Source organism: Callorhinus ursinus, unplaced genomic scaffold (assembly GCF_003265705.2).
Source record: "Callorhinus ursinus isolate GAN/ISIS: 27379988/994484 unplaced genomic scaffold, GSC_fseal_2.0 scaffold16, whole genome shotgun sequence".
In the NCBI taxonomy this organism is placed as follows: domain Eukaryota; kingdom Metazoa; phylum Chordata; class Mammalia; order Carnivora; family Otariidae; genus Callorhinus; species Callorhinus ursinus.
In genome coordinates, this window is record NW_027397078.1 from 33,042,480 (window position 1) to 33,062,533 (window position 20,054).

The 20,054-nt window shown below is 38.8% G+C and overlaps 1 protein-coding gene across 5 annotated transcripts in view; it reads right to left on the bottom strand.

The window, feature by feature from the left end:
- The window catches only part of GLRA2 (glycine receptor alpha 2), a 169,538-nt gene that overhangs the window by 84,851 nt on the left and 64,633 nt on the right, over nucleotides 1-20,054 (bottom strand). For all 5 annotated transcript variants that reach the window (XM_073902062.1, XM_025857761.2, XM_025857760.2 and 2 more), the window contains 3 exons: nucleotides 15,981-16,063; nucleotides 12,896-13,033; nucleotides 10,956-11,170 (listed from right to left, as the gene is read on the bottom strand). In XM_073902062.1, coding sequence (XP_073758163.1) covers nucleotides 10,956-11,170; nucleotides 12,896-13,033; nucleotides 15,981-16,063 — 436 coding nt within the window. The remainder of the gene's footprint in view (nucleotides 1-10,955; nucleotides 11,171-12,895; nucleotides 13,034-15,980; nucleotides 16,064-20,054) is intronic.

Genomic DNA, 20,054 nt, shown 5'->3' on the forward strand with positions numbered 1-20,054 from the left:
TAGGAGCCATTAAAAGTCCTTTCATAATATGATAGAGGACAATCAGGCAAGCATTGTCTCTCCATCCAAATGATGAACAAAGTTGCCAACTGCATTCAGTACCCCGTGAATACAATATGCATAGCCACAGACAGGGATTTCAGAGCCTGGAAAATAACTCCTCTCACAGTCAAAACTTCCACCTGTAATTAGCATGGTATGGACAGCGTGTTGGAACTTAAAATTCTTAGTTCTTCCTTCAGGAGGATTTGAATTGACCAGTGGTTTGAATCTTCGCTTGCTAGAAAAATAACTTGACAAATTACTTAACCTCTTTATGTTTCCATTTCCCTACCTGTTACCTGGTGATGCAAAATCGTGCTTGTGTTATCTGTTTGCAGTGACACGACCTCTGTAAAAGGGTTTAGCACAGGGCCAGGCACGTGGAAGGAACTCCGCAACTGTTAACTATGAAAGATGCTGTGGCGCCATGAGTAGTCATTAGGCTTAAACAACAGATCTCACTCTGTATGAACGTGAGCAAGTTACTTCATTCCTCTGTGCATTGGTACCATCATCTCCAAAGTGAGGATAATAATAGTATCTAGTTCTGAGTGTTGTTGTGAAGTTCAAGTGAATATATATATTCTGGTACATGATAAACACTGAAAACATTTCCCCAGACCACGCCAAACAAAATTCAGAGCCGCGGTTCTCAGCCCTGGCTACACATTAACATTTTGTTTAAATTCTGATGCCTGGACCCTACTGCCACATAGTTCGATTTCATTTGTCTGTGGTGAAATCTGAGAAAGCTTGAAAATTTCCTCAGCTGATTCTAACGTGCAGCAAAGTCTGAGACCCTCTGCTTTAGTGACACTTTCTTTTCAGGCCCATTAAGCTCCGGCAGTAATTCTTATTACTCTGATCACCGAACATCAGAAACTGTTGAACATGGTCTTCTTACAGTACTTCAGCAGTAACTACTGAGGGCTGCTTTTGTGTAAGTCACACAGGTTATGCAGGGTCGCACGATTTCAAGGAGGGCAGGGACACATGGGCCGTAATCACTAAGCCAGGAGTCCAAAATGCAATGCAATGATTGATATAAATAAAGCACGAAGTACCGTGGAGGCAAGGAAAACAAGCCATTTACATTTTATGGAGCTTCATGAGGGCTTCATGTAAGAAGTGGCATCCACTTCAAGCAGATTTTTTTTTTAAGATTTTATTTATTTGAGAGAGAGGGCACCAGCGGGTGGAGGGGCAGAGGGAGAGGGAGAAGCAGACTCCCCACTGAGCAGGGAGCCCAACGCCGATGCCGGGCTCCATCCCAGGACCCTAGGATAATAACCTGAGCTGAAGGCAGATGCTTAACCCACTGAGCCACCCAGGTGCCCCCACTTCAGGCAGATCTCAAAAAATGAGAAGTGAATTCACCTTCATGTCATCAGTTTTCATATCCCTAATAGGATTGCTGAGGCTCTTTTAACAACACAAAAGTTTAAGATTTTATAAGATCAAGTCATATGTAGTTTAGAAAATATTTCACTATTCCAGTTTCATTAAGGCATAGTCAATTTTGGAAAGCAGATGGAGTTGTCCCCCCACCCCCCGTTATTGGGAGGGATGGAAAATGATGTGCTTTGGTTATACACAGTTGGCTTCAGATTGGAGCTCATGACCTCTCGAGTCCTAGATGCAGTCCAAAGCAATCCTTAAGTTTAAATGCACAGATAGTCTTTGATGACGTATTAAAATCAGAGGAAAGCAAAAATCCACTTGGTTTTTGTTAGGTAAATAAAGGGGAGTATTTTCTGGTGTCTGGGCCCCTAAGAAAAAGTAGAGCACGGCACCTGTGGCCCAGAGTGGCTGTGGAAAGCTCGGATGAGGAGAGCACTGGGTGCCTTCACCAGGACTCAGAGGCTCCCCTTGCATCCAAACAAACTGGAGCAGCAAGAAGGGGCAATGGACACTTGCGTTGGCACACTGAGAAACTTCCAAATTAGTTGTGACCGTGCTGAGCAAGCAAAACTTAGATAAAAATAGTCTGTCTGCATGCTCTCTCATCATCTAAACCATTGTTGTTGTATTATTATTTCTTTGGCTACATTGCTCTAAGAGAAACAGCTATCAAAAACTGTACATAACACTATTTGATATAGTCAGTCGGAGAAGTGAAACTTGAAAATAATGTAATTATGTTACAGTAACATAACATAGGCAGTCAGGATTCTCTGTGGTAATGAGTAGCCAGCCAGTTAAGGAAAGATGGGCCCCTGGCTATGTGGGCTCCTTTTATTTGTTCGGTATCCTCGAGAAAATTTAGATGGAATTTTCACAATGAATAGACTTTAGAGATGTATATATTCATTCATTCATTCATTCATTCATTCTATCAACAAACATTTCCTGAGCATATACTATAGGCTAGGTGTTTTAGGAAGCAAACTAGATAAAGATCTTTGCCTTCATGGAGTTCATAGTCAAGCTAAAGGAAACAGGCAATATACAGGAAACATAATCTATAATAGAGTTTTATACAAGTCATAGGGTTGCTATAAGGTAATAAAGTATAGTGAGAAAGCAAAAAAAATGAAAAGTTGGGTCAGGGTATTGATGAGGGCATGGGTAAGGTGATAAAGGCCAGAACAGGCTTTACTGAGGAGGCAGGATTTGAATAAAGACTTGGAAAAGGTGGAAAAGTTTATCATGTAAATATCTGGGGGCAGAGCATTCCAGGCAGAGAGAACAGTCATTGCAAAGGCCCCGGGGATGACAGCATGTGCCTGGCATATTCAGGAAACTGCAGGAAGGCCAGTGTGCCTAGAGCAGTGAGCAAGGAAGTGGTGGTTAGCTGGCTGTCATCTTGGTAACTGAGATAGCTGGGCCACGTGTCTCTCATCATTCAGAAGGCTAGCCTGGCCTTATTCACATGGTAGTGTGTACGGGATCCCAAGAGTAGCAGGAGAAAGCTAGCTACAATATGCAAACATTTTTGAAGTCTCTGCTTATGTCACAATTGCCATTGTCCAGCATGCCAAGGCAAGCCACACAGTCAAGTTGACAATGTGGGAGGAGCCTGTTACCCAAAGGGTATGGATACAGAGAGGAGAATCATTACAGCCATTTTTTGTAAAAAAAAAAAAAAAAAAAACTACCCCACTGTCCTTACTTTACTAAATTATAATCTAGTTTATGTATGTGTCAGTCTTCTTAAGAAGTTCTGTTTCTTTATGTAGTACATGTTCCATAATAGTTGATTTTTCCCTCACTGTGTGGCATTTATAAGAACCAGAGACATTTAGGCTGTATGACCTAGATAGAGTTACCCATTTTAGTGAAATGGAAAGAGAGAGTTCAAAATAATCCTTTTTGAGGTTTCTCAAAAAGTTAAAAATAGAACTACCCTATGATACAGTAATCACGGTACTGGGTATTTACCCAAAAAATACAAAAACACTAATTCAAAGGGATACATGCACCCCTATGTTTATTGAAGCATTATTTACAATAGCCAATCATGGAAGTAGAAGTAGCCCAAGGGTCCTTTGATAGATGAATGGATAAAGAAGATGTAGTATGTATGTGTGTATGATGTGTGTGCGTGTGTGTGTGTGTGTGTGTATGTGTGTATCAGAATATTATTCAGCCATAAAAAAGAGTGAAATCTGGCCATTTGCAATGACATGGATGGAGCTAGACAATATAATGCCAAGTGAAAATAAGTCAGAGAAAGACAAATACCATATGATCTCACTCATGTGGAATTTAAGAAACAAAACAAGTGAGCAAATGGAAAAAAGAGACAAAGCAAGAAACAGGACTCTTAATTATAAGAGAACAAACTGATGGTTACCAGAGGGGAGGTGGGTGGGGGGCTGGGTGAAATAGGTGATGGGGATGAAGGAGGGCACTTGTGATGGACAATGGATGATGCATGGAAGTGCTGAATCACTATATTGTAAGCTGGAAACTAATATAACACTGTATGTTAACTATACTGGAATTAAAATAAAAAAAAATAATAATCCTGACCCTTAAAATGCTATCCCAAAAAAGGTTTATGAACCTCATCAAGACTTGAGCAGAAGCACAGCCTGGGTAGCTTTTCCCACTGTCAGCTTTCCAACAACATTCTTGAACTAAAGTGCCATTGGTGCTCCAGCTCTGTCTCAAAAGAATTCGTGCACTTCATCTCTTTGCATATTTTTATCAGACACTCACTATATCAACAACTCTTTAATTTGCTGTGTCTCAGGAAATGCTGGAAGAGAAAGTTTATGTAGTCTCCCATATATGCAGACATCTGGCTAAAGCAAGCAGGCCTGCAGATCAACTTGCCAAAGCTTGGCTTTCTTACTTTTCAACCTTTTATCTGAGGACTAAGTAAAGTCCTGATTTTATAAGACAAAATTATTCCCATCTTCTTCCAGAAAAACCCATCTGACCTAGGAGATTCATTCCAATTCACTGGGGATGTACTTGATTCAAGGAGCAATCATCTTTATTTTCTTAGAGTTAAAACAGACATCCAGACAAATTCTTATTTCAAAACTTCTGTAGGTATCAGCCTTGCTGCTTTCATAGTTTCTCTTACTGCAGTCTCTAGCTAGAAAAATTCTCATGGGGAATAAAGCAAGACCAAACATGGTAAGATTATGGCCTCTTTTGTTTAAAATTTCAAGCTGTCCTGGGTTTGGCAGCTGCTTGAAATGGTCCAGCTGGTCTTAGTTGACCAGATGGCTGAAAAGTAAGGGGAAATTTCCTTATATAGGACATAGGGCATCTTGGTTAATAATAGCCAAAGATAATACCTCTGGATCCTTGCTTTGAGGTGATGGTTAAGGATCTGTCAGAGTCACCTGCACACCACATCATCCCAACTGTCCCCTACCAACACTGGCTCTCACCTCTACAGTCTCTGGGCTGCAGCTACAAATGAGGACTCAAGACACATTTAGGAGTGGCTGCAAATCATTCAGCAATAATAGCAAACACAAGTAAAGGAAAATTAATTGTTTAACTCTGGCCACACTCAAAGCCTGCCTGATGTCTCACAGCCTTCAATTCATCCTGATATTTTCCTGTGGGTTGAAAAGACAACAATACACCCAGCCTTTAGTCTACCACTAGGAGTTTTGTGCTCCAAATAGAACATTACCAGCAGAACAGCTTCTTGGAAGTTGGCAGAGATGTATATTTAAAAAACCAATTTTACAGTTTCAAATGGGAAGGCACCTATGGAACAGATACCATGCTGGTATTTCATTTTCCTGTATTTAGGGAAGAGATTGAACTTTTGGAAAACCAAATCAAACCAAACAAAACCAGACCAAACCAAACAAAAACCACAAAAAGCTTTGGTTGGCAGGAAAGCAGGAAATTAACTTGGAATCAATATACACTACTTGAAATGTGCTTAAAATTTGTGAAGCATGTTGGAAACCTGCCCAGAGTGTTTTCTAGAAAATCTTATTTTATAGGTGTAGCCCAAATATGAGTAGGAAGTCCTCATTGCCTGGAATGACTTTTGCCACCTTCTACAGTACCTATTTTATTTTCTTCATAAATTCAGCTCAGGCTCCCTCCTTCAGGCCATTTTCCTAACACTACTTCTCTCCCTCCTTCTCTGCCCTCTCCCTCCAGCCCTTTTCCTCCCCCTCCATTTCTCCCTACTTCATTTAATAGGTTAGGCATGCTTCTGGATGTCCTTATATTCCACATTGTTTAATGGTCACCATTCCAGGTATCTGCCTCTAGCATACTAGATGACAAGTCCGTGGGGGCAGGGACTATGTTTTATTTATCTCTGATTTCTCTAGCCCCTAGCACAATGGGTGGCACAGAGAAAACATTCAATAACTGTTAGTTGAATAAATGAATGGATGAATGAATCACCAATTAAATTACACCTGGCATGCCACTTGACCATAAATTTTTTAACACTGTATATTCATTTACTAACCCAATCTTTACTGAGCATCTATGATGATCCAGGTGTTGTGCTAAGTGGTGATAGGTAAACAGATGACATCAATGGAGTCCTTACCTCATAGGACTAAAGCTCTAAAATTAAGTATGTTCATTCATAAGTATAATAGTATGGGAATGGGATATTCTTGTCTCAGGATGTCAACTAAAACCTCACTCTGAAGGGAGACTCTACACATATGCATGAAGGATACAGGACTTGCTAGAACAAAGCAAATGCTATCTAGAGACGATTGCACTCCATAGCCTGTACCATTACAGAAGACTAGACATTTGAAAAGAATTAATTGAAGTAATGGGATTCATGGATATTGAGAGTGCTGTGGCCTTTACCCTATTCTCCTAAAGATGGGGAGAAGATGGTTTACCCTCACCCTGGTAAGAGAAGAGACTGGCATCTCCTGCACATGTCATGTATCTGCTGAGCTGCTGAAATTCCAAAAGGTTGCTCCTGGATGAGAGAGTAAAGGTGTTATTAGGAGAACTTGTCATGTGTCCTCAGTAGTTTGGGTTTTGTACTAAAAAATGAACACCAATACTTGTTTCTTACCTGGATAAATTCTGAAGGCGGTAGGTTAGCTAGACTACCCAAGATGGTAGGGTAAAAGCAGATGCGTTAACAGTTAAGTTGCATTTCCACTATTTAGCAAGGCAATGAACACATATTCTTGGTGGGCCAAATAAATGGTGTGGAAGATAGATGTGAATTATCTTCAAAACATGTCAACCAGGAGGGCTATCTACTTGAGTAAGGAGAGCCGGGGAGTAAGAAATTGTATGGGATATGCTGCTAGGAAGTGATAGATAAGAGGAAATTATAAGACACCAGCCAGAGATTGCATTATTCATCCAGGAATGGTGTAATGTGCAGGATCCCCAGGAATTATCGAGGAACTCAAGTTCAACCATCAAGAAAGCCAGGATTTGGAGGCCTGCCATTAGAGAAGGCAAGAGTTCAAATACAATAGTGTTAGTCTCGTACAACTTTCTTCCATCCACTCTTTCACCCTCAGCCCTCAATAGTAGAGAAGCAAGCAACAGGAGTGGGGAAGAGAATTGGAAAAGCAAGGGTAAGAGCTGTGAAAAGCAAGGGTAAGAACAGACAACATGTCCACCTCGCCGGACATCTTCAAGCCAAAGGTTAGGCCTGGGCTGGGGGCAAGGGAGGAAGAGAACATTGAATTGGTTGTGAGACTGAAGTTTTATTTCAAGCTAGCTGATTTTTTAAAAACCTGATAATGGACTGTGCTAAAGGGGCGCCTGGGTGGCTCAGTCGTTAAGCGTGTGCCTTCGGCTCAGGTCATGATTCTAGGGTCCTGGGATCGAGCCCCGCATCAGGCTCTCTGCTCCACGGGAAGCCTGCTTCTCCCTCTCCCACTCCCCCTGCTTGTGTTCCCTCTCTCTCCGTGTGTCTCTCTCTGTCAAATAAATTAAAAAAAAAAAAAAGGACTGTGCTAAAGTATTTATCACCAATACTTTAGCTGTCTATTAAATTGTAAAACACATGTTTGTTCATTCTCGGTCTAATGGCATGGCATATAGTAACTGAGACCCTATGGAATCTTTCTGAAGTGTCCTCCAGGGACAGGGAAAATAGAACCAACTGAGGATGTTTAATGGCAGTGATTAGAGAAAAACAGAGCCATTGCTTATTCAGCCGCTCTAGAGCTTAACCCATTCAATAAATTGCCTACCTATGAAAAACACATACGTGGGTGTATACACACACACATGCATATGACAAACTTTGGCTCATCTCATTGGCATCATGATTATAACCAAATAATGGGCCATCTGAAGAACATGGTATCTTCTACTCATAGGCCATTTATGAGTCTTCTAATATTACTAATATTACGGACAGGGAAAAATAATAAAAACGAGAATGAATTGAGTGCCTACCATGTACAGAAACTGGGCTAAATGATTTATATAAGTAATACCTCATCTCATCCTAGTTCAATTTTTAAAAGGAGTAGATAAGGTTATTCTCATTTTAGAAATGAGGAAACAGGCTTGGAGAGGTTAAGTGAAAAGAAGTCTTTAAGATTTAGATCTGGGAGGCCTGCCTGTATTTCCAAAATATGTATTTGTGGATATATTCTTAACTTCCCAAAGTCTACTTGAGAACTTCTGAAAAGGGAAACATAGTCCTTTAGAGAAATTCCATTCCTCTGTGGTATATGTCATATTATTATGAGATTCTTCCATATATTAGAACTCTAATATTTTCTGTAAAACATTTATGCATAGAGTCTGTGTTAAGTGTATCTTCTACATGGTTTCACAAGGGGAAACATGGTTGTTCATTAACTTCTTTATCCATTCAATGAGGATTTATTGATCATTTAGTGTAAGTCACACACTGTACTAGGTGCTGAAGTTAACATGATGAACAAGACAAAATTTTTGCCTGAATGGAAGATATTGGGCATTTTCCTACAGATTGTCCCTCATTTGCTCTAATCATCCTCAATTTCTTCTTTTTTCCATTGTAAAATAAGGTTGAAAAAATATATACACATGTCTTCTAGAACACAGTGAGACACAAGCACTCATATACAAATATATTTATAATGATCACACTTAGAAAAGCAAATAACAAAATCCTAAATATCCAAGATAGTAAGATAAATGATTGTTAATATGCCAGATAGGCTATTATGTCACTGCAAAGTATGTTCATGATAGATTTTTAATGCTATGGAAATGGCAGATAGTACATAATTGTCTTTTTAGACAGTTTTGATCCAATTTTCTGTGTGTTCATGTGTGTGGGTTTGCCTACAAATGTGCATCAAAGAAAGGCTGGAAGAAAATATACCAAAGTCTTAACAACAGTTACTTACTGGATAGTTAATGTTAATGATATTTTCTGTATCTTCTATTTTTTCTCTAACAAGCATGTCTTATTTTGAAAGTGCAAGGTGCATGCCTAGTCTGTAAAGGGTATTGCTATAGGCTCTGGAACAACTGTACAATCAGCATAGTGGGGCATCTGCTTGGGGACTACAGTGTTTATAAATTAAAATGAGTACACGTGTGTGTGTGTGTGTGTGTGTGTGTGTGTATGTGTGTGTGTATGTATGGTCAATTCTTTATTTTCCATGACTCACTTTTTATCCATTTTCCTTTCTCACTGTAATCTATGTGAGTCACATCTCCCCATAGTCAGTTGAGAGCCAACAATGTTTAATAATAGCCCAAGAAGAACATATGTAGGAAGATAAACCTACTGATGGCTAAAGGATAACCACTATGAGTTCAGAGCCAAGTATAAAATGACTTTTAAATATACTATCGTTTAGTTTATCTGAGTTCCTGATTGCCTCTGCAGACAAAGATCACTGATCAGTGACCATTGATTTAGCAATAGTTTTGACCTTTGATGTAGAATCATAATAGCCAATAAGAGTGAATAACAAATATAGAAAAACAAAAGCTTCCATTTTGAAATTAAATGACTACTTTTTCATAGCAATGGGAGTTTGGAGGCTATAAATGTCTTCTTTTTTGACATTATCTGCTTACAACTTGTAACCAATACTTCAGCTATCTATTAAATTGTAAACTACATGTTTTGTGCATCCTGAGGTTTAATGGCATGGCATGCAGTGATGGCTAGAACTAATAACTAACAAGTCATAAGCAAATGAACCTGTTTGGGTTGGGGCACACTGTGGATTAGAATTTTTATTAGGTAAAATTGATTTGTTATTATGTAGATGAAAAGGAAGCTGTTAGTATTTCTGATATCTGTATTTCAATAGAAATACAAGTATTTTATACTATTTGTTATTCTAGAAAATTAAAAATTAAATTAAAAAAATTAAAAAGTGGAGCTGGATCTATCCCTTTTTATCCCTTTCTCAGTCTTCGATACCACACAAGCTGATCATGGAGAGGCAAGCTAGACATAGCTTATGTCAAATGTCGCACAACTGAACATAAGCTCAAGCCAGCAAAGATAGGGGATTATACCTCAATTATTTGCTGGAACTAGGTTTTGGAGAGACTGCCCAACCAGTATGAGACAGTGTACAGTGATTACTAAATTGAACTCACGCTCCTGGAAAATTGAAGCCAGCGGCTCAATGTACTCAGTGAAAAGGAAACACACACAGGTACACTTCTGGAGTGCTGGGACATTTCACAAACAGGACATTTATCATTGTTTGCTTAAGCAATATTTACAAATATAGAGGGCCTGCCCTTACATAAAAATAAATTATACAGCCATTATGGATTATTATTTGAAGTGCTACAAAATGTCTATGTGTACCTGTTATCCATCTCATGCTTCTCTGTCCACCTGCCATGGTTGTCAGAATTTTCACCATCTTGGAAGACTCCTCTGTTCTTTCTCTAGGTAACTATGTCACTTGAAAATAATTGTGTGTCAACCATTAAGGCAAATTAAGGAATGACAAAGATTTGTGTATCTACTTTGCTGCACTCTAATATTTATATTTATTTCTCATATATACTCATTGACATGGCTTTTCTGTGTAAATTTCCGGGAGCTTAATTCAAACTTATTATTGTAAATGACTTCACTGAGCACATGAATCACAATAGGCTCACCAATAAATACTTGATAGTACAACGTAAGTTGCATCAATCTTACTCTAATTCCTGCAAGCTTCATGGCTCATGAACAACATGAGGTCAAAAGCACTCAAGGGCTTCTTAGACATAATTCCTGAGCCATGTTTCTGCCTTCACTCATTCCTCTTCTCTCTCAACCCTGATTCTCCTCTCCCCTAATTGATCTGATCAGGAAGGTCCCCCATGTCCTCAGAGCTCTAATTCTCTCAAACTCAGCTCTTCATTCTCTTATTGCATTGCACCTCCACCAGTACCACAGGATGGCAAACATTTCTGTCTTCACAGAATTCTCCAGCCCAGAAGACCTTTGACAACCCCTCCCTCCCACCCCCCCCGCCTCCTGTCACTTGTTGTCAAGTGAGGAGACTTCTTACCTTTGGCAGAGATGCCCTGGAACCTGAACTCTGGGTAGTCATTGTTAAGACAGTGGTGATGCCCAGTGCAACCCTAGCAGGGGCTGCATCCATGTTTATCCAAAAGGAGACCCAGGACAAAATGACTATCAACAGACTGGGGATGTACATCTGGATTAAATAGTATCCCATCTGGCGTTCCAGGTGAAACTTAACCTCGATGCAGGTAAACTTTCCTGAAAGAAGGAAATAATGATTTAAGATCCAATTTGAATTTATCTTTCCCATTCTAGCCTCCCACTGTTTAGTTTTTAAGAGTATTACAGGTGGATTTGGAAGATTGCACAAAATGCTAACCCTACGTAACCAATTCAACTCTTTTTCAACTCAACCAGTAATGGAATTAACAGTCGTGAGAATGAGTGATCTTAAGAGTCACTGGACTAAGGGTGCCTGGGTGGCTCAGTTGGTTAAGCATCTGACTCTTGATCTCAGCTCAGGTCTTGATCTCAGGGTTGTGAATTCAAGCCCTTCATGAGCCTACTTAAAAAAAAAAAAAAGTCACTGGACTGAATGATTTTTCTAAATCTGTGCTTGTAGCTTGATTATTTAGACAGAGCTTCAGAATTTGCAAGACAGTCAGAAACTGACAAGTAGAAATAGTCACATTTTGTGAGGTTATAATATGTAATATATAACATACAGTACATAACCTGCAGTATATATATATAGCATATAATATATAACGCATAATATGTAACAGTTGAAAATAGTAAAGTTCACATGGGGCCCTCAAATTATTTGGATAATTGTGTATCTATCTTTGTGCCATCCATAATAAGAGAAAAATATATATTTGTATATGACATGCATATAATCTAGTCCTTGTAACAATTTCCTAGCTTTCTGGGTAGTTGCTTGAGGACATTTAGAATATTCCTAAAATCTGTTTACAGTGTTACAGTACTTATAAAAAGAGTGTACACAAAGATATTAAAACTTTTAACATACTGTTAAGAGACAGGTGTTCCTGCCCCTTGCCACTTTTCTTCCCCCTTAATTGGTTTGGAGACAGAACCCTGGAAGGTAATTTGGCTTAGTCCACACAAATTATGAGAGATAGGGTTGGATTCCTCTTGGTCAGGAAAAACCCTTTGGAACCAGGTTTTGGTCACTTCATAAGAAGCACTATTGACTACTGGGATAAGTGTTCGTGAATGTTCTATTTAGCAAGGGACCTGAAGCAGTCACTGAACAAACTATCCTGTCTAGCTTGCCTCTCCATGATCAGCTTGTGTGGTATCGAAGACTGGGACATTTGTAGGAAAAGCCATCAACTTTACTGGGCAGGCATGATCTTCTAGGTAACAACATAGGCTCACTTGTTACTACCTCCTCATATTCTCCCTCTGACCTGTGTGTCTATCAGCACTACCGACAGTGCATGGCTTTAGAACCAGCTGAATTCCCACCAGCTGGTTTTCATCCAAATTCTTATCACCGTCAAGGACTGGGGAGCACAGCAACTGTATTTCTGGGGTTTACAAAGTCCTATGTGGTTATTCCTCTCTTCCACTAAGTCAGAAAGTACAAACTGATCTGAGGATCCAATGTCAAGAGTGGATGCCGGGCACGGGCCAGAATTTACACGTTTCCTGCACTATATACAAGGTCTTGTACACATTTCCTCAAACTCCTTTGACAGCACATGGTCAGCAAGGGAACAGCAAAAGAATCCCAAATCTTTTTTCTTCTCTCTCCATTTTGGAGAAATTATCTATTGTGCTCACTGACTTATTCCAGAGGGTGCAGGCATCTTATCTGTAAAGGGGGTTTTGAGCCAAGGTCTATGCCTTGTAGCTCCATTTTCTTGGTAAAGATATAGCAATCAAGGTGATGTGATATATAGCCCACGCTGCAGATAGAGCCCACTTGGGTTTAGCAGCTGAAAGTAAACTTACCAGTGTTATAATGCTTTGTGCAGTAGCCAAGTTCCTTCTCTTCTTTCAAAATAAACTGAGGCAGGGTCAGTCCTTCAGCAACTTGAACTGGACCGTCGCTTAACCACTCAAATATCAGGTCATTCATCGTGTACCCAACTGGAGTAAACAAATCATAGTGAAAAACTTAATGCATCTTTCCAGGAAAGCTTGAAAGTCTAGCCATGTAAAGAACAAACAAGGAAACCATCTAAAGCAGACACATGCCCAATCAGTTCAAGATCATTTTTAGTAAAGGAGCTACAATGATCGTGACAACTACATGTCATTGGAGCCAAAGAAATTGAAGGGAGCAAGCTATTTCTGAATGATTTTTTCTGTGTAATGGGAGAATGGAATCTATAAAGTCCATTTTCTTCTGCCCTCTTAATTTACTAAATCTTTCTGAAGAAGAAACAAGTAAATGAACATAAAAATCCTTTGAAGGTTGTCTTTATTTTAGAAGGAGTTGTGTCTGTGACAATCCAGTAAGACAATCTAATTCGTGGCACTAGTCTTAGTATTTCAAATGAAAAGCATTCTTCTGTTTTTATTAAATGAGAATGAATTAATCACACTCCTGCCTAAAACACCTCCATTGTAAACTTGGCCCCTCTTCTAGGGTATTTTAGCTTTGTTTTCAGAAAGCTTATGTTAGGATCATAGGGAAAGGGAGGGAAAACTGAATGGGAAGAGATCAGAGAGGGAGAGAAACCATGAGAGACTCTTGACTCTGGGAAACAAACTGAGGGTTACGGAAAGGGAGGTGGGTGTGGGGATGGGGTAACTGGGTGATGGGCATTAAGGAGGGCATGTGATGTGATGAGCACTGGGTGTTATACGCAACTAATGAATCATGAACTCTATACCAAAAAGTAATGATGTATTATATGTTGGCTACTTAAATTTAAATTAAAAAAAAAGAAAACTTATGTTAAGGTTCTTATGGTCAATCCTCGGTTATTTTACCAAGTGGGGGAGATGTAAACAAGCAACCTAAAAAGAAGTTGTGGAATAATGCAACTCAGGAATATCCACTTGTGCTAGTATCTTGCTAACTGGGCCCACTCATCACAATGATTAATATGAAGTAAAACAGATTCTCCATCATATAAGGTCATATTGTTCTAAGAATCCTGAGCCATCCAAAGTTAAGACTGTTATCAGTTTAGTAAACCAGAGTTAGCTCTTAGTTTCCAAGCTCCTGCTAACTAGGTCATTATCTGTTAAGTGCTTCTGGATCTTTTTGTACCCCAGAAATGAAGGCCGCTATTCCTTTAGGCATCTTTTCTCTCCCTTCCCTCTTTGTGATATTGAACTCTAAAATGAGAGTGAGGAGGACAAGGGATATTATGTGAGGTCTTGGTGGGCCAATAACTTCAGCATATTTATTGAGTTTATAGATTCTTGTTTACTGCAAGATAGTGACTCACCAAAGCTACCCAGCAATCAATGAAAAGGTTAATTGGAATCTACTTTCCTCTTTCTTTGAGCCACCTTTTCTATTCAAAGCCAAAAAATAAAACATGAAAAGCTGGGAATTAAAAAGAGGAGCCTATATAAGTATTGATGCTCCACAAAGAGAATGGCCAACCCTGTCTCTTGCACTGCAACACTATATGAGTACTTGTTGGGTTTCTCCAACCAATGCGAGAAGCTCATATCCCCATATCCGTGTGACCCTATATCCTTATCTGGTCAGCTGCTTACTGGCCACCACAGTAATAGTTGTTGTCAGCCATCCTGAAGCACCAGACTGGGGCAGACAGATGAGGGAAGGAGATGGGGAAGGAGGAAGTAAGTAATACCAGGGTAAAAGAGGAAGGAATAATTCAAAGTTAGTGGTAAACACTTTGCGGCTGCTTTGGTTTCATTACTTCTAGGGCCTGCAAGGACCAAGCATATTTACTAATTGAAGTTTTTTTAAGTCTTGGGGGAGCCTCAGATGACAGCTATGCTTGCTGTTTTACAGAGAAAATAAGTGTTGGGTTGAGGCAGGAGAGAATTTGGGGCAGGAAAGGAGACACAAAGAAGGAACCATTATATAAGAAAATGTTTTTCTCAACTTTCTTCTCAAGAGAAGAGGCAATAGGGAAACAAATAAATACATAAAGCCTATTATAAATCAGAAATTCTCATTTTGTCCCTGACAGCTTCTTAAAACAAAGACATTTCATTATTTTGTTTATTTCTGTAGGGAGTTTCAAGGGAAATCTACAGTGATTTTAAGTGATCAGAAGGAAACCCTGTCACTGCCTCTTTTTAAATAATAGTTGATGTGTCTTTTTATCTTTGTTATTTTTCTAAACCAAGAAGTTAAAAGTATTTGCTTGCCCTTGCTTCATTAAATCTCCTAACATCCCTGTAGGTCAGTATTGCTTATTATTCTCTGCACTTTACAGAGAAAGTGACAGAACAAGCCAAAAAAATGTTCATGTCTCTTGCCTAAAAATCCCATTACCTTGGAGGCATCAGCAATGTATGGCATGTGTCAAAGATGTCAGTGACATCAGGGCTAGGGCAAAAAGGGGATAAAGTAGATTACATTTCTCTATTTCCTTCCCCATGCCTTTGTGGATCCACTGCCCATCTAAGGGAAATGCCTTTTTTTCCATATCATCTCTGGCCCCCCTGTTCTTGCATCCTCCTCTGGCAAAGGTCCCTGTATCTTGTCCTCAAATCAGTTATCCCTTCCTGACAAAATTCCTCTGGGGTGATGGTCTATATGAGCATAAGATAGAAAGAAATACAATTTTCTGATGAGAAAGTGATTCATTTTAGAGATTGAATGACTAATAATCTTAATTTTCCCAGGAGACATTTGCATTTCAAATAAAAGTTACTAAATCGGGTTTGTTTTTTGAGGAAGAGAGAGTTATTTGGCATTTTACTTGAAAGATTGTCCGTGTATGAGACATGCACACTTGCTTATCGTTCCATTAGGGCCTTGGGATTTGGTAATAGGTAGAGAATGAGTCTTATGGGTCCTTTCTTCTTAATGACACACTAAAAGAACCAGGTCATTGGTTAAAACAAGCAGGCAGTCATTTCAACAGTGTGGACTTACAACTCTCCAGCTGCATTGTACAAGTCTGGACATCCATTGGAAAATTCTTCAAGTCCATGGGACAGGATAAGGTCAAGGTGAGTCTTAGCAAAGAAAAAAAAATTAAAAACAAGTTTTAGATCTGCGAGGTCTGAATCTTGAGAAACAAATCAACATTTGGCATTAAGCAAAGTGACACTGATTCAAATAATGAAATCTAAGCTCCACACAAGGCAATGCTTTCTATTTTTCAAGTGAACAAGTAGTCATTTCTCTCTATTTTCCATCTTCCAGCCTCTGACTCCCACCTCAGTGATCTCAAGTTTATTTTAGAATCAACAAGAGTGCTGAGAAATAGTATCATATGACAACAATGGACTCTTACTCACACTGATGTCCAAAAGACATAAAGCTTATACTATTTTAGAGTTATACTTTGAGACAGGTGGACTTCGCTTCAAGGACAGTAAATGATGTGATAAGCGTAATTGGTTGTGATAGGCATTGGTTCTCCTTCCATCGAATGGTCAAATGTTTAACTCTTCATTTGCTAACCCACATGGATAGGTTCACAATATATTGTAGCACTTATTCTAGAGTTTTGACAAATCTGGAGCAAGTAATGCTTGAGTTAAAAAATCATTTAAGGATGGTAGCTTATACACAGTCTTCACCTCTCTGCACCAAAGAAAGGCTACTCCACTCCTTCTTTCCTCTTCCCTTAACTTTTCAGAGCTCCAGGCAGCTCTGACCATGCCTTGTATCAGGATATTGACTGAGCTGCTATCTCTTTTGCCATTTCCTTGTTTATTCCTCAAGGAGATGATGCACACCTCTTCCTCTTCAATTTTTCTAGACCTCAGATATGTAAGGAAGGAAATTGAGCATCAACAGATCTAGGTTCCTTTCCCAGTATTGCCTCAAACACTCTCTGTCCCCTAAGCAAGATCTTAAACTCAATAAACATTCATCTCCTTTTCAAAGGATGGGATAGGATAAAATGATGCTTATTCCCATTTAGCTCTAACATTAGCATCCCTGTTATTCTAAAGTTCGCTGCTCCAGATTTTGTTCATTTTCTCTCAGACATCTTTTACATGCATAGAACCCTCTGAGGCTTGCACGGGTACCTAAATTCTCCTTACTGTCATGCTCATTCTTGCTCTCCTCTCCTGGCTCCCTTCTCTTTTCCCTTCTTGGCTTCATTTTATACATTCCATGCAAGCCAAGACAAAACAAAAAGTAGTGGCACATTTATGTTAAAGAAAAAAATGTTTGGGATTTGAAGTCAGATTAGGTGAAGAATCTATGCTGACAGTCTTCAGATTTTTGTGAAAATACAAGAATGATTGGGAAAAGCAAGATACAAAACAGTGCATTATAATCTCAATTATGTAAAAATAAGTTTTCAGTCTTGGAAATAAACACAACACTATGTTAAAAGTAAGTATTTCTGTTTGGTTGGATGATTCATGTTTTGTTTTTATTCTTTATTCAGCATTATCTGTGTTGACAAGTATAATTTATTTGAAGATGTCCATCTTCACATAATTAAACATGCCTGTCTTCAAACAATAGCTGAAAGGTAAAATTATAAAATTCTGTCTCACTCAGTAATCCTTTGCTTTATTTTATTATTATTAAAATTATGCCATAAACATACAGTATTTCACCTTCATTGCCAAACAAATTACCTAGCTTCTGTGGGCTGTTCTGAGAACATAAATACCATGTTTCTAAAGGAAAAAAAAAATAGCTCTGAGTTCTAAACAACTGACTTAAAAATAACATTTTAGACAGGAAATATAATTTTTGTCAATCATAGAGTTCATTTAGAGATAGATATAAATGGAGATATAGATATTTAGATTTTTTTCCCGCACCAATACTCTATTTTTTGGAAAACACAATATTGTTGAGATTAATGGCATGAACTCTTTAGGGGCAGAGTAAAAGAATCAAAATGAAAATTGCTAGTAATCAAAACTTTCTAAAACCTGGCACTTTATTAAGGGGGAAAAGACCTCAGCAGGATCTATGAATAGGGGTTTTGTTATTAACACAATGAGAATCCATCTATTCTCTATTTTTAAAATGGAAATATTGTCATCAAATAAAAAATATGTTCATCTGACAAAAACAATCAGGGGTCATGTGCATAATTTAAGTGAATCAAAACCAGAAACTGGAAATTTCATCATGATTTTGAAAAGTTTACTTTTGAGAAGTTAGAAAATAATAATAGTGGAAATGAATACAGTTTTAAAAAACATGCAACCGTTCGTTTGCTATTGGAAACAACCCAGTTTTAACATTCTTAATCATAGGCTTGCTGAATATGATTCTTTTGTGAAGTGAACCTTTCACATTTATTTAGGGAGAAGAGGTCTCACACACAATTATTTTTGCCTTTGTGGGAGATCTCACAATCCTACAGGGACCCAGAATTCTTAGGGTAAAAACTATGAACAGTACGGAAAACCCCACTGAGAGAAATTCCCAACAAGCATGAAACTCTCTCTGAATTCTGTCTCAGCTGAGAACTCAGCTGGTATTTTCCTTCTTCCTCATTTGTTTTTCTAATTTCCTTTCTCAGTAGGTTTTGTATTGGAACCCAATGGGCACCAATACAAGGAGAAGAGTTAACGGTTCATAGTTTGCTACATCATGTCATTAGCTGAGCAAATGGAAAAAGATTGTAAAGACCTAATCAATCCCTTCATGGGTCACAGAGCCCATAATTTATGATGTCTTGTTTACCACACATCTGCAGGCCTGAAATTCAGACTTGCCCTCTACTTATTTTTCCCTTTTTCATTGGAGTATACATTAAACACAGTAAAAACATACAAACCTTAAGTTAGAGAGCATGATGATATTTTACATCTTTATCCACCTATCTAAAAAGCACCCACATCCAGATTTAGAATATATCCATCACTCCAGAACTTCCCTTGTGCTCTCTTCCCTGGAAAGAACCTTCAAAAGGAAGTACCACAGCACTGTTTTTATTTTTAAGCTATTTTTTTATTTTAAAAATGTGACTTTGGGGGGATTAGCTTGATATTATTTTGGTTATCTCTACTGAGGTGTAGAAATTGCACCAAATAAGACTGACACAACATTATCCTAAAACGTGAACAATTTTTCCCTCCAAAATAGATGCTCTCCATCTATTTTGGTGGATCTTACAGAATTAAATATTTGAATTGAAACTCAGACTTTCTGCTGGCAGGTACTGCCTACAGCATATCAGATATGCTCTCTTCTTCCCCATGATCTAAAATATTAAGGCATTGCACCTGAAGGCACTGAGCTGAGACCACCCATCTTCCATTCGTTTTTTGTTAAATAACTCATTTCCTGAAGCATTATTACTACATTCCCCCACTGTCACTGCGGTGGACATGCATGCATTCAGGGTATCCCTGCTCCTGTTTGCACAAGGTAAAGAATAAAGTTCCCTTACAGGGGCCCCGTTACTTTACTGAGAGTAAGAAGACTGAGTACCCATTTCTATATTAAAGGCAAAAAAATAAAATGGAGCACAGGAAGTCAGTCTCCCCAAATCGCACATCCCTTCCTTATTCCTCTCCTGTTCAGTTTACCTTGCCCATGAAACCGGCTCTTGGGTTTATACCTTACTCAAAGTTTAAATGACTGATAGTAGCAGACATTGTGAACTGTTTCAGTTACCCTTACATGTACCTCTCCCCTATTACAATGCAAGATCCACAAAGCCTGGAACTCTCTTTTTTACCATCTAAAACAGTGCCTGGCACAGAGTAGATATTCAGTAAATATTTGTGGAACAAATGAATGAATCAGCATCCTAAAGCTCTATGGGAGGATTTCAGGCTTTTGTTCTGTGGAAATGGGAAAGGACTGTGGATTTAGAAGAGAAGAACCTGGTCACCAGAGCCCAGAGGGTGTTGCCAAATTACAAGACAGGCAAGGGAAGCCAACAAAGCTTGCTTGCCCCTTCTGTAAGTTGCTAGCTGGTTCTTACTAGAAGTGAGGCAAATCAAGCTGAAGGAAAGTCAGGAAGCTCAGTCTACCTGTGCTTGAGCCTTGGACAGATAGCTGGGTCCACGA